Source organism: Lissotriton helveticus, chromosome 2_2 (assembly GCF_964261635.1).
Source record: "Lissotriton helveticus chromosome 2_2, aLisHel1.1, whole genome shotgun sequence".
Taxonomy (NCBI): domain Eukaryota; kingdom Metazoa; phylum Chordata; class Amphibia; order Caudata; family Salamandridae; genus Lissotriton; species Lissotriton helveticus.
In genome coordinates this window covers 79,471,136-79,486,692 of record NC_136060.1, presented here as the reverse complement: position 1 = coordinate 79,486,692, position 15,557 = coordinate 79,471,136, and the positions used below count along the sequence as shown (strand labels likewise).

General features: G+C 43.3%; 1 protein-coding gene across 2 annotated transcripts in view; it reads right to left on the bottom strand.

Annotated features, from left to right (window-relative positions):
• Positions 1-15,557, bottom strand: part of MTMR7 (myotubularin related protein 7) — a 243,050-nt gene that overhangs the window by 174,448 nt on the left and 53,045 nt on the right. For both annotated transcript variants that reach the window (XM_078678126.1, XM_078678127.1), the window contains exon 4: positions 3,430-3,587. In XM_078678126.1, the coding sequence (XP_078534252.1) occupies positions 3,430-3,587 (158 nt within the window). The remainder of the gene's footprint in view (positions 1-3,429; positions 3,588-15,557) is intronic.

The window sequence follows — 15,557 nt, the reverse complement described above, 5'->3', positions numbered from 1 at the left end:
AACAGGTTTTGCAACAGTGTACAGGCATGAACATTTACTGTGAAAATAGAGGGAAGAGACACCCGAAGCTTGACGACCACATCGGATGGGAGAATACCATTGAATTAGAAAGATCAATGCCCAATAATGTTTGCTAGAATATTTCTCCGTTTATATTAAAGTGTTTTCCTAGATAGTTAGTGCAGAATGGCCGAATGTGATGCTGGTAGATCCACTTTCCTTGCCTTACAACTCTTCTGCTGGAGAGTTATACTTTGTCTGTTAGCGACAACTACTGCTAAGGGTGACTTATTTCCTTTCGCCTATATCTTTCTTCAGATCAATGCTACTGCAGAGATCATTCTAATATTGAGGGTTGCTGCTGCAACTGTGGCGAACTCTACCGAGTTTCGAGAATGACCCTTCATAGGAAGTTCCGTCTTATTCTGACTTTGCTCTTTTCTGTAAATAACTCTTTATGGGTTCTACCTAAAGTAGGATAGATCCATTAGTCAGTTTAGTGACATTTTCCTTTATGTAACTCTGCGTTTGTTTCTATGCCTTCACTAATACATTTCTTTATTGATTTCTGTAAACTGACTTATCTCAATAAAATGCCAAAAACAATACTAATCTTTAAAAGTTAAATAAAGGTATTGAAATCTTTTCAACCTCTTATCATTGACTGAAAATCTAAGAGTCTAAATGTCGATAATATATGTCTGATTTATACTTTATTTTAGCTCTGTTCAATCACTGTGGCAAAGGTCCATCGACCTTGTTTGAAAGCCGACAGTATTTGCCAAGATTAAAATCTGTAATTTGGGTTTTAAGTTTTGAAGCCATACTTGGCTAAATCCTCGGGCATTCCCGCAAGCCTCAAAGTGTCACCTGAGACAAGGTATAGAATGTTAAGACTTATTACAAAAGAAACAGACTCCATGCAAAAAGGGATCTGCAGATGAACTACATCCAACTGACAACCCAGTCAAACAGCATTTCCAGAGTCTGAAAGCATTCCGTCTTGTAACTAAAAGTAAATTCTATAATGAACAGTAAAGGTGTAGGCATAAACAGAGGACATTAAATATACAACCGATCTGCTAGAAGTTACTAGAGCATAAATCCACCTGTTCAGTTCTTGAACTATCCTACAAGCGTACATGGGCTTTTGGGGGCATACAACTCCATGGTCCTACAGTAGCACCTCCTCTTAGCATGTCATCACTTAGCAGATGAATCAGCTCCGAGTCATCCTTCCAGAGCATTCTTGAAGCAGAAAGACCTCAGACACTCGACCTCAATCTCCCTGCCAATCACTTTCATCCAATCTTGGCAAAGCCACCGCAATCCAACCTTTGGGGCCCTCAGGAGTCGAGAGCAAATGGTATTTCATCCATCCATAAATACATTTCTCTGTCATCTAGAACAGCAGTCTTTCAACCATTCAATTTCTCCAAGAGAGGACCCTAACTGATAAATGAGTGGCAAAAGCATCTGATGAGTGATGCACTGTAAGACTGAAGGGCTAATAGCCTACGCAAGTTCCAAATGCTCAGCGTTAGCTTTAACGCTCCTAACCTAATAGAATGCAGTAACCAAGCAATGCATTGCACAATAATCTCTTCCTTGTATGTAGGTTTCCGTCACATTATTAGCTGTCTGAATTTGAGCATTCAATTTTACAATGAAGGAGATAGCAAGAAGAGCTTCAGCAATTTGTACTGGTTTACACCATTTTGAAGAGTAACCCCTCCTATGGGGTTGAGGCACCTAGTACAGGTTCCACTGCACTTTAGAAAGGAGAAAAAAGTAATTTTATCAAGGAGCACTTCATCTGACACTGGCATCAAAACATCCTGCTCCTTCTGCCCGTGGGGCCAAGCGAAGCAGGAATACTTCCTTTATTAAGCCTCTATACCAAACATATCTATGCATGTTCTAGTACCATTTTATATTTTTCACTGTGTTTAGTCCTCGATTGTTCTCTAAATGGATTGTTCTATACAAATTACAATACATACATAGGTGAACACATCATTGAAGGCACTGCCATGGTCCAGGTGTTTAACAGCTGATTTACGCGGTCGGTCAAGCATATAACCTTTAAAGTGATCCAGGTAGAGTGAAAATAAACATCATCAAATAGATGCTGTATACAAGAAGACACCAAAATAACTTCGATATTCCATAAGACCATACATGAGGAGCAAGGAATATGCGCATGGAGAGAATTCTGAAAACGTCTTGTCCACCGCTTGACAATTCTATCCCCTGCATCTTGAGCCAGGCAAAACGCTTTTGAACAGAGGTGGGTGCAGCAGAACACTGAACTTTAAAGTCCACTACAGCACTAGAACACCTGGAACCATTTCTGAATAAAATTCTGCATCTAGGTTCTGAAGTGACACAGGAAAATATTTAATTTGTGCGGCTGAGGTGAATCTTATTCCACCGGTGGATTCAGCTGGTACCACAGTTCATGCAGCAGATATTATTTGAACGAATGTAAACAGCTATGTTGATGAGGATTTTCTTAGTACCAAACAAAGCATTTGACGGAGAACATTAACTTGTGTTTGTACATTACATGCTAACAATGTCCTAATGTCACATGCAATCAGTGTGCTAAGGTAATTGACATAAAAGTGCTGTACAAGATACCTAAAACTAAACATAAATAATGTTAGCAAAACAAAGAGGCCAATCCGAGTCCACACTGCTGTACAAGTAATGGTACACAATATAGTTCAATCTCTCTTAACGCTTGAAGAGGATATTCAAATAAGAGGTTTACAGTCACTGACTTCATGATGTACTTTACACCAGGGTAACCATCACTTAGTCATTAAATGGTTTCGCTTAGCAGTCAGAATAGAACTCTAGAGACCCAGAAAAGTTTCACTATTATTTTGTGTCGCCATACATTAGATGTTAATATCATTATTATTGAGGAGAAGCATGGCTCAATGGTTAGAGCGGCAGACCCTGTCGCAAAGGTCTGGCCCGGGACCAGGGTTCAATTCCCACCTCGGCGGCTCTTGGACTCAATCTCCCCGGACCTGATAATTCTCGCTTCGGTGCCTAGTCTAATCATGGGTCCCACTCTGTGACTCTGGGCAATAGCTTGCTTAATCTCCACAACGGCCCTAGCAGCGCTTGGTTGCCTGGCTTCACCTTGGGGGTGCCCAGGAGTGGACATTTCACATGGAAAAGCCAGGAAGGGTTTCGCAGCGGTATGAGTGCAGCGCCGGGACGCCCTGTCATGTGGGAATCCGTGCGCTTTACAAATACAACACATTTACATTTACATTTATTATAATTGATAATGTTTGAAGTATATCAATAGACAATTGCAAATAATATCCCAGCTAACACATCAGTGGATATAGTCTTCCAAGTATGCACTGAAAGGAAAGGTATACTGATTACAAATCAAGCTGTACTCACTCCATAGTCTCTGTTCAAATCACTTATCTGCCACAGGCTCTTAGGGATCCCCATTCGGGTATACTCTTCGCCAACATCAATGAAATTCCAGCCTTGCTCCCGAGCCTCTTTATCCAGGTTTGGGTTAAATGAGAAACAATACAGCTCTTCGTACTTAACTATAAGAGAGAGAAGAAAAAAAAAGGAATATTATTCTGGACTCCCCTCTAGTATGTAGAACAATATCGTGTGATGATCATTTTCTAAATATAATGTGTGCTAATGTTAACATCAGGCAGGTTTGGGAACTTTAAGTAAGTGTTAAAACCCTACTATCAGACCCCATTCAGGGGGGCGACCGGGTAGATAGGGCTACTGGGCTCCATCTCTGGTGCTTTAGGTCCTTTGCCATGGGTGTCCTGGGTCCAGTTGACGAAGGCTCTGTAAAATGGTCCAAGTACAACTGTTTCCGTTCTTGACTCTTGGGGTAGTGGGGGAGAGTAGTTACATTCTTCTCAATGAGGTAATGTGAGAGTAACAACGTTTAAGCTCAACAAACAAGCAGACACAATTTTCAATCCCAGTGCTTGTCTTTTTCATAAAGAAAGTAGTTTTAATCTCATACCACACAACCTAATTTAAGATTAGAAGGCAATACTCCGGGTCATGATTCCCCTGTGCATGCCGCACCCTGCCCTCCTCTCCATGACCTCACCCACTCGTTTAGGACAGGCTTCCAGTAAGCTGAGGCAGGAGCATGAAACAAGTTCAAATGCCCAACCTCTTCAGTCTTGTTCTAAACCCTGGTGTTGAAGCAGGTATGAAGCGGTCTCAAATTCTCACGCTTACCTCAGTGCATTGCAGCATCAAGGTCCTCAGCTGCAGGAGCACATTGTCCTAACGGCAGTTGCAGGTTACAGCCCACTTTTTTGTCATGCATAGACTAGAGTGAGCAGATGGATGCCATTCTGCGAGCCTTGGGCGGGGGTCTTAGAGTTCTTAGCAGTCACGCCCATCTAGGTTGATGCAGATGAAACACATGGCCTGGCAGTGGAGCTCAACCTGTGCCAGTGCATGAGTCATGTGGCGCAGCATTTGTAGCCCGACAAGACCCAGAGTAGGTTTCATGTAGCAGGACGGTTGCAGCCAGGCAAGGGCCAGTGCAGGATTCACAGAGCAAAGAAGTTTCAGCCTAACTCGAGCCACTGCAAGATTCACACAAGAAAGTTGCAGTCCGACATGGGCTGGTGTTCTTCTCGAGGGAAGCCCAATTGATTTTTGTTTGTTTGTACCAAATAAAAAATAATTTTCCTGATGTTCTAGGCGGTTCCTCCCATTGCATGGGGACATTGTTGTTTTCTCACTCCAGACCTTTCACGGAAGTCACAGTGGAAAATAAAGAGAACTAGAGGCTGCTTCTAAGTAGTTGTGGGGTTGCTGATGTCAATGGCAGTCCTGAGATGGCTGGCCTGCCAGCAAGATGCTTCTCACAGCAGAGCCAACAAAGCATTCCCCCCACTACAAAAGAGAAGGGAAAGCTTCAAGGAAGCTAGAAGAGGTTATCAGCTGGCTCTTAGCAGACACCCCATTACAGGGCTCCTCTAAATAACTGGATGTCTTTAAAAGTCTGTAAAGGAGACCCCTTTCCTCGAAACCATTATTGGCTATTTGTGAAACAGCGAAGCTACCAGTCGCCTGTGCCTTTGTACGCTTTGGTTCAAGAGATTCAGCAATGCCACAACTTCATCCCTAACCATCATCCCCGATTATATTCCACAAAGGAACTAAAATAGATGTGGTAGTAAAACCATCATTTTGCAGTTTTCCATTTTCTTTTGCATTGGACAATGAATATCTTGACATCTGTTTAACTAAGAGTTGCTTATCAGGACCCAGTTACATGTGCTCAACTTTAAAAAGACAACTGGTTCAATTCCAAATGATCCCTTGGTAAATCAAATGTAATTCTGAAGTTAAACTATGAGGTGCACAACAAAAACAACACTTTGGCACATTTTTGCATCCAAGCTGTACTGCTTGCTTTTAAAATGAAAACTGCCATTTCCTTTAGTAATATGTAATTTAAATGAAATTGACAGCGTATAGGTAAGGCATTATGAGAACGTCAATGGAATTATTAGACTTTGATTACTTGTACACGTTTTGAATTATTAAAGATAGTCTTCCAGAACCTCTAGTACAGTGTTTACCCAAGGGCCGTCTATATTCTTGGCTCATATACTGTTATTCACACCTAATCGACCCTCGGGCTGAGAGATCCAGCATTTGAACTTCATAAGTGAGTCTCCACACAATAGACTCAGGAATGAAAGGAAATTAGCCACAGTTGTACAAGGGTACATGCCTGTGTACAGCTCCTGTTCCTCTTCTGTGCTTGAGATCTTCCTAAGACTAGATGATCCACAAGCAGCATGAGGGCTGGCGCATGATGGTGGTGGACATCTTTAAGCTTTGGTGGAAGTAACCAGGCTTCCCATTGATGCTACTATTTTGGATTCCTGTGACGGACGAGACTTTAGGGTTGCTTTGCTTGAAAGCATAACCCTGAAATAGGAATGGAGTCAATGTCCTGAAAAACCACAAACAAAAAATGGTGATATTTTATGATGATCCATGATCAAATAGAATAACAGTCGCATGGTGGTTTTATCCTTTAAATCACTCTACTTGACCCACTCCCAGCAGGGAGCTCACTGGAGTGAAAGACAAAAACCAAAAAAAGTTCTTGCTGCTGCTTTGGGGAAGGCCTGGGAACAATTTCACACTATCTCAACCTTGATTTTATGCGACTGAAAAGCTGCTCCAAAGGCTAGGGGAGCTCGCCCTTAGCTGACCCCTTCAGTAATTGGAGCCCAGTTCCTGGCAGAGAAGTTTGTTTGCATCTGTGGAATTTCACACCTGGGTGATGGAGATTTCAAAAGGTCCTGAAAATAAAAATAAGCTTTAACCATGTCAAATAAAATCAGAGGATCAGTCCAGGCTGGACATTCCTCCTGCCTGCGCATGTGAACAAGGAAGCCAATGCTGCTACAGAGTGGTCTCAAGAACATGTCATAAGTAGACATTCGTTTGTGCATCTGATCTGGAGCAATGAGATGCCCTCAGGCAACTTCAACTCCTGAATTTCTGACTGAGGAAAGATTCCTATTCCAATCCAGATTTAAATAACCAAGACAAAGAGCCAAGCCTGCCCAAAAAGATTTACCTCGCCATCAGCTGACAAACAGAATAGGGTGCTTGATCAGCTGCATATTTTGCAAAGTGACAGCAACTAGTTAATGCCTCTACCTAAGATAAAATGGATGATGCATGATTTCATGTAGCAAGCAACTGGAATTGTTCAGAACACAGAGAACTTTTGGTTAGGGTTATGTCTAGAGGGGAGTATTCGCCACCAAATGCCCAAAACATGGGATCATAAGTAGGTAGTGCGAGGAGAGGTAATGGCAACCAAAGGGTTTATAATAAACTAGAAATATCCCAAAAAAGACGAGGAATGAAATCTGGGTGGAAAAAGGCTGTGCCCTGCATCTTCCCTTCCATTCCAATCCCGTTACATGACTTGGAGGTGTTGACCTTAATTCATGAGTACAAAGGTAATAAAAAAAAATGGAAGGTATAAAATCTGACATTTCTATTTGATGCTGACCTGATGATATACTCAAGTAATAATTGTGGTCAATCGGTAGCTCTCTATACTTCATGTGGGCCTCTTGCATGGGATGGGTTTGGCTATCATGATCTAGAATATAATTTTCCTCCTCTGAAATAGAACAGACTTTGGTGTTAATATTTTAGCATTGCTGAGGCAGGAGGTTGAACGTACTCCTGTCTGCCCACTTTAGAATACAAAGACAGGCCAGTCATACTAGCTCCCTGTACAAGAATTAGCTCTTCAAATCTCATATGTAGCTTCTTCATTTATAAACAATCCATGATCACACAGATCATTCAATCAATCAACAAACATTTAGCTAGGCAAAAGAAGTCAGCTAAACATGTATAGTGCACCATATCTAACAGAATTGTGTATATACACCTTTTTTTTGGCTGATGGAACGCAAATCTTTTTCTATTGACCCCTTGAATGACTGCACAGTAGTAGAAACATGTTTCCGCAAACTATACATAAATAAAACATTGCGGTAGTAAATCCACCTCTGCAAAAACTCAAATCAAACACCTAAAATGTTTTGGAAACATGAGCAGCAACTGCTTCACAAAGCAGATGGCAGGCAGTTTACATATCAAGCTGGAAAAAGTTGTAAATATCTGTAGGAAATGGAGCTCAGATGTCAATTGTGTTGATGTGATCTCCAGCCAACAACTGGAAAGGAAGATTAATAACCTGGAAGCAGAACTTCCAGGACGCATTCTTCTTACACACTCCTCCCATGAACTCCCTGAATGGACAAGCATTACAGACGCGGTAAAAGATCAGTTGTCCAGCAGCTAGAAAAACCCTGGTGGCTCTTCTTTAGCTAAGCAGGCAGCTGCATGTTCCTCCCGAGTACATCATATGTTTTTTTTAATACACGAAAAAGAGTACAAACTATAAAGGGCAGTTGCTAATTCTCTTGTTACTAATGTCTGCAATATGAAGCGAATATCAAGAACACTGGTTTGGAAACCCAGCGTTTCACTATTCTGACCTCAGAGGAGTGATGCACTCCACTAGTTATCCAGAGACTCAAAGCTGGCAGATGCATGTGCGTGGCATTATTGCTCCACACACCGAGATAATTCGTGTCAGCCACTGGTCATGCAGGATATGCTGGTGGGTGGCTCCAACAGAGTTGATGTCAGTCAGGGGTGAGCTCTCTGCTCTTACAGTGAGAACAGAGAGAGGGACTGCATGCGGGGAAAGGGCAGCAATTCTGTGTGCTAGTCTTTTTTAGGTTTCACCTGCACAGTGCTTGCACTGTGCTTGTGAAATCTATTGTATTTCATTTATCTTAAAAGGACCTACATCCCGCCTTAACCTGTTCACTTCTTATTGGTCCTTGTGCTTGTCAATTAACTGTTTCTCGTTTCTATTGGTTGTAGGTGTTCTATTTACTGTTTTCATGCTCTTTGCATTGCGAAGCCTCATTTCTTCTAGAAAAGAAGCAGCAAAATGGCAAACAAACATGATCAAAGTAACAATTTGTTAACATTTACCGCCCTACGAGAATAGCATTAGCTGAGACACAATTCTGTCATACGCGCAAAATTTTACAAAGATCCAGGAGTCAACTAACGCTGTCTTGTTTGACGACTTAAATAATCGGTCCTGGAAGCCAAGATCGGTTCCTAGTTGATGTGTGCTGCCAGCTCTCTGAACTACCGCATTCAGGCCCGGACTGGCCATTGCGGGCACCGGGCAATCCCCCGGTGCGCCGCACGGGTGGGGGCCGCATTGCACATGTGCGCGCGGCTTTCTTCCTTTCGGCTGTGATTGAGTCACAATGGCGCCAGTGGTCGGTATCTGGGTACTCTCGTTTTTTTGTTTATAAGTGGGTTTCATAGCTTTGCACATTTTGCTTCTTGGGTTCCAGCTTGTAGTCGCGTCGGCTTTGGGGCCCGGTTTTGCAGAGACGGAGGGCACTTTGTGCTGCTGCTAAGCAACTTGTAAGTAAGCAAAGTTGTTTACCACAAGCCCTTACTACCATGCTTGCTGAGCAGTCGTAGAGGTTGTGCACGAATGGTGTACCAAGGTCTTTACTTTTAATACCCAATATGCGTGTCTCTCTCCCTTTATGTCTGAAGTGTGGGTCTATGCAATGAGGGTGACCCTGCTTGCTAGTTTTGTCTGGTGGATAATGAGTATAGCCATAGGGTGAGGCTTCCTGCTAGAGAACGATTACAGCACCACAGTTCCGACCGTATTTTATGTATCATGACCCCCAGGCTAGTGCATGGCCACATGTATTTACAAACATGTAGTTGAATGTACATGCATATCTGTTGGACTACTTTTGAATAGAAAAACGAGTTGCTATTCACAGCCCACAAAGGGAAAACAGGGTGTTGGGCATAGCAAAAGCTTTCCTCAAGAACACGGTTGTCTCCAATTGATATCTTAAAGGGTCCTTCTACCGACATTCACCAACAATAAGCATGCTAGAATGTTCTTTTGTGGGATGCTTTTTGGTGGTTTTGCAACACCAGGCACCACATTAAAGTCAATGACCCCTCAATTAACCATTCTAAAGGCATTTTCAAGTCACTAATACGCTAACCACAGGCGGTTCGCACGAGTAAGCCTTGAATGACCCATCCCCCACCCATAGTGTAGTTCAGTAAATCCAATTATACTTCACAAAGTAACTTACTTTCATGCTTGCTGTAAATATAAATTGGTGTGGGTTGTTGGAAAGATATGATTGTAAGGCTATAACAAGTGTGCTTATTCCCACGGGTTCTGGTAGAGCTCAAGGCAGAGCTATGTTGCCTCAAGCACATTTTTTAGAGTGCATTGTGTTCATTCTTTAAGTTTGTGCAGTTTCTTCCAAATGCAATATGCATGCCACTTTCAAATCCTGTCTAAACTGGTGAATTCTGACAGAAAATACGTGCAGCACACAAAATGTATAGGTTGTAAGACGTGCAGTTTGTTCACGTTTCCTCCAATTTCCCAAGAGAAGCTGTCCGTGCTCTGCAGCAAAGTCAAGTCTGGCTCCCGACAGACCTTCAAGTCGGCATATTCTGTGAAAGTTCTACCTGTGCTCATTCCTCTGTTCAGCCATAGAGAGATAAATTAATCACCTGCCTCTTGTCCCCAGCCCCTGGAAACATGCTAGGGTGGTTCCCATGTTAAACCTGGACACTGACAAACCAGAGAGCTTCCACTCCATCTCCCTCCTTCCTTGGGTCTCTAAGATCTCTGATGGGGTATTTGGAGGAAAATAATATACTACACCCCTCTCAGAAATGCTTTCATCCTGGTCACAGCACAGACTCTGCTCTTCTTGCTGTGACTGAACATCTGAGATGGGCCCTGGATGAGGGTCGTACATTGGCACTGATTTTATTAGATCTCAGTGCTACTTTCAATACAGTCTCTCACCAGATCCTGTTGAGGCGGCTGGAAGAGGTGGGCATATCGGGCTCTGCTGTGGATTGGTTTGTTTTCTCTTCGTGAGAGGACCTTCCAGGTAGCCACCCCCTTCCCCCTTTGTACCCAAGGTTTCTGCCACCAAACAGGGGGTGTCGCAGGGCTCAGCTTTGAGCCCTACCCTCTTTAATTTGTATGTTCAACCACTGGCGATGGTGGCTATGAACAGAGGGCTCACGATAGTATTGTATGCAGACGATGCTAAGTTGGTAGTCACACTCTCCGATATCACTCGGGACACTTGTAAGTTTCGGAGTGATCTCGAGGCAATCGCGGAGTGGTTGACTGCCAACTGTCTCCAGCTGAGCGCCAGTAAGTCTGAAGTACTGCTGGTAGGGAGAGACTCTGAGCTGTGGAGTGAGCATTGGTGGCTTGCCACATTGGGGCTGGCACCTGCCCCTAAACAGGTGGGAAAAATCCTAGGTGTATGTATCAATACCACCCTTAGCTTTCAGACCCAGACTAAGAAGGTGGCAGGGACCTGTTTTGGGATACTGAGGGGGCTCAAACCACTGTTAGTTTTTTTGATCCCCTATTAGGCAGGTCATCGTCCAGGCTTTGATTTTGTCAAGACTGGACTATGCCAGTTCTCTTTATCTGGGGCCAACAGGTCTGAAATTGTCAGACTGCAAAGGGTCCAGAATAACGCGGCTCGAACTCTCCTTGGCCTACCGAGGAGATGTACTACATCTAGTGCCATTTATCACCTTAATTGGCTGCCTGTGGCAAAACGCTTAGAGTTCAAGGCCCTATGTATTACATTTAAAAACTTGAACTCCTCTTCCCCAGGTATTCTGGACAATCTGCATACATACTATATTTCTTCCCGCCAACTTCGTTCTATGGGACAGCATCTGGTGGTTGTCCCTCGGGTGAGGAGGGTCCATGCCGGTGGGCATTCCTTTCATGTTTTGGCTTCAAAACTTTGGAATGCGCTCCCTATTTACATCTGCAGCCTAAAGACCTATTTGACATTCCGTAAAGCTGTCAAAACATTCCTCATCCCTCCGTTGTAGGCTGTCTCCCTGCTACAAGCTGTGCAGTTTTCTGCCATTAGCGCCGGGACACCCCTTTGCTGGGGCAGCAGTGCGCTCTACGAGAACATATAACATAACATAAATATAAGTATGCACAGTTGAAGCATATCAAGTACAGTTAAAGGCTCTCCTCTGTCTTTCAAAAACCATTGCCCAACTGATGTATTGGACAGGGCTGCTCTTTTGGTGTTGCAGACCCAATTGTCTGTTTGCTCCACGTATTACAGCCGATTCCATTTTTGTTTACATCAGGGGTCTTCAAACTTTTTAATGCGGTCTCCCTGCCACCATTATTTCTTTTCAAGTGCAGTGCTATTAACAGACTTGAAGACACATTGGAAAATGTTGAGTCATGCTTAGAATTAAAATAGAGAGTTCTCGGTTTAGAAATGAATCCTTTAACAGATATGTATTATGTCACATTACATGGTGCAGGGCCAGTGCTAGACGAAAGCATGTTTAACTAGTGGCAGGAAGGTGTGCTGAAATTGGAATGTATAGGTTACCATGTCATTATTGGCCGCAAAAATACCAGTTGTTCATTGGCTGTGGATCCCGTGAAGAGGTTTACTTTTTAGGTCGATGTCCACCAGACAGCGTCTGGTTTGCTAAAGACAGCTTGGGGATATTCAGAAACCTCTCTGGGAATGCATTCCACCCGTTGCTCAACACTGGAATTATGGTTTGTAACTGACATTTTCTGTCTTTCTATTTGCTGGCTTGGTTTCATGCTGTCCAGGTTCAGTTTGTCCATCCTGCAGAGTAAAGCTTTTTCACACTACCTCTCTTTGGATTCTTTCATGAGCATCTTTTTCTGTAAACAGGCCTGTAGATCTTTTCATATTTGCTGGTCATTAAAAGACAGAGGGCAAATGTCAGGTTCTGTCTTTCAAGGGAATTTGGTGTTTAATTTTCTTTATTCAACTTAAAAGTGAAAGGATTTATGTGACAAGCCTGCTGGATAAGGGGGGTAAACAAAAAAGGGTTTTTTTGTAGCACACAATAACATTTAAGTGAATTGTGAAAGTATTTAAAAATATATCGGAATTAGCAAAGCACAAATAAAGCACCTATTTGTTAATTCAGAGGTGTGTTGGAAACAAATACTTTAATATGAGCAAATCAATGCACTAGGTGACGCCATTTCCACATCAATTTGTGAGCTGTAGTTTTATTAGTAAAACTAAAAGTTTGTACAAATGTAATGGTTATTTCAATTGAAAATATACTGTCTGTAATGGCAGTGTCCTACCACACCATGCATACTGCACTCTACTCCACTCTGCTCCACTCCACACCACTGCACTCTACTTTACACCATGCCCATTCACTCTACTCCACTCTGCATCGCTCCACTTTACGTCACTTCACCATGTGACACTTCCCTCTATGCCTCTCTACTCTGCACCACTCTATGCAAATGTACTATCCTCTACACCCTTCAATCTAGGATACTCCACTCTGCTCAGCTCCACTCTATGCCACTCTGCAACACTTCACTCTGCATCACTGCACTCCCTGCCAATACTCTCTATGCCTAAGCACTCTGCTCTGAACCACTGCACTCTACGCCCCTGCATTCTAAACCAATTCTCTGTACACTACTCTAATCTACTATTAACCACTGCACTCTATGCCACTGCACTCTACTCCACTTTACGCCATTATTCAGTGCCACTGTACTCTATCCTGCAGCACTCCACTCAACGCCATTTAATCCTATTCTGAAACAATCTACTCTACACCACTTCACTCTATGCCATTGCACTCTATGCCACACCACTGCACTCTATGCTAATGCACTCTACGCCACTGCACTCTATGTTGCCTCTTTCTGGTCTATGCCACTGCACTATACATCACCCTACACTACTGCACTTTACAACACTCTATTCTGCAACAGTGCATTCTCTGCCACTGAACTCTATGCCACACTACTGTGCACAACTGAACTCTACACAATCAATCACCATGAATTAAGGCACTTTCACCCTGCACTCACACACTTATCAACCTTTATTCATTCACCACTCACCCTCCACAGAGCACTCACACCATTAACTCCTCGTCAGTCCTCCCCGTCACAGTCCTTACGTATGTGAGCGACAGCTCCCCACACAGACATTCTCAAGCTAAAAATTCCCCTGCTCCCATCCCTACCCTCCAGGCCACGCCCACATCCTGTGGAACATAACCCCTGACCTTACCTCGCTAAATCCGTTTTTTTCTGCGACTTGATCAAGCTGTTGGACTTTTGGTGCTGGTCTCTGTATTTCTGTTTTCAGACTAGTGCTGGTAAGTATTGTGCTGTTCAGGTCTGTAGTTACCTTTTCTTGGAAGGGGGCTAAGGTGTGGCTCAAGTCCCTGCTTAGCGGGACCGCCACCGGCTCCACTTCACTCGCGTTAGAGCTTCGTGGAATGAAGCCTGGGGTTTGCCTCTTGTTAGGGAGGCTTCGGAGTCAGACCGGCGCGTCTCGGGACATTTTTGCAGGGCCTGCCTTTAAGGAAACGAGTAAGGCTTTGGCATTTTGGCGACTCGCGATTGAACGAGCTGCTTGGGAGCGCTGGCTTTGGCTTTTTAAAGGGCCGTCCAGCGATTAACCAGTGCATGCCTTGTACCACATGTGTTCCGCGTGAGCGGTGATTTGTCGGTGGTTCCAGCTGTGTGTGCTGGGTTGTGTCCATTGGTTGGACTAGTGTCCAGGCAACGGGAGTTTCAGGAAGAAATTAATCCGACTAGAATATATATATATATATATATATATATATATATATATATATATAGATATAGATATATATAGAGAGATAGATATATCAAAACAAAACTCTTTCAGGCATAGAGTGACGCATAAATTATGCAAAAAAGAAGGAGAGAACTCTGGGTAGTTCTCCAGTTTAGGTGGAAAGCAGCTCCTGTTAGAGCACTCTCAACACCAGCGACACTCTAGATCTGCTCACCTCAAATTTCTGTTTTTATACAGCATAGTCTTTAAGCATAGTCCTATGCTTAAAGACTTTGCTGTATAAATTACAAAAGACTTTGTCATTTTCTATCTCGGCGTGGACAGCACTGGGCTACTCCTATGCTTAAAAACTTTGATAGAAAAACAGACATTTGAGGTGAGCAGATCTAGAGTGTCGCTGGTGTTGAGAGTGCTCGAACAGGGGCTGCTGTCCACCTAAACTGGAAACCTACCCAGAGTTCTCTCCTTTTTTGTATATATATATATATATATATATATATATATATATATATATATATATATATATATATATATATATATATATATATATATTTCTATACTACTATTTTAAAGAGAGAGCTGAAACCTTTGAGGCGGGTAATCTCAAGAAGTACAGCACCAATCACAACACCCAATACAGCATTGTAAAGGGGAGTTACAGCAGATGGACATAGGCTATACAGCTGGCTACCATATACATTAGAAAGGTCAAAGAACCTTAGGGGTAAAGTAGTCCCTTGTGGGCGTTGGCGTTATGCTGTCAGCGATGGGCGTCTCAAACTACACTTTACATTACTCCTTTGTGGGCGTCACCGTTGTCAGAGGGGCATGGCCCAAAACAAATGGACGCGGATTACTGATAACACTCAGTAATTGCGGTGCTAACAAAAACAAACCTTTACTCATTTGTGAGCCTCGGCGTTCTCAGAGGGGACAGGCCTAAAAAAAAAGTGCCGCGGCTTTCAGAAGCGCGGAATTCACTGGGCGCCACTTTCACGCCTTTGCTGGCGTCACCGTTGTCAGAGGGGCCTGGCACAAAAACAAAGACAAAAACAAAAATCTGCGCGGATTTCACTGTGCGCGCACATTCACGCTCCATTGCTGATAACACTCACAGTACTGGCGGCGATAACAAAAACAAAACTTTACTCATTTGGGAGCCTCTGCGTTGTCAGAGGGGGCAGGCCTAAAAAAGGGGCGGGGCTTTCAGAAACGCGGAATTCACATGGCGCCACATAAGGTAGGATTTAC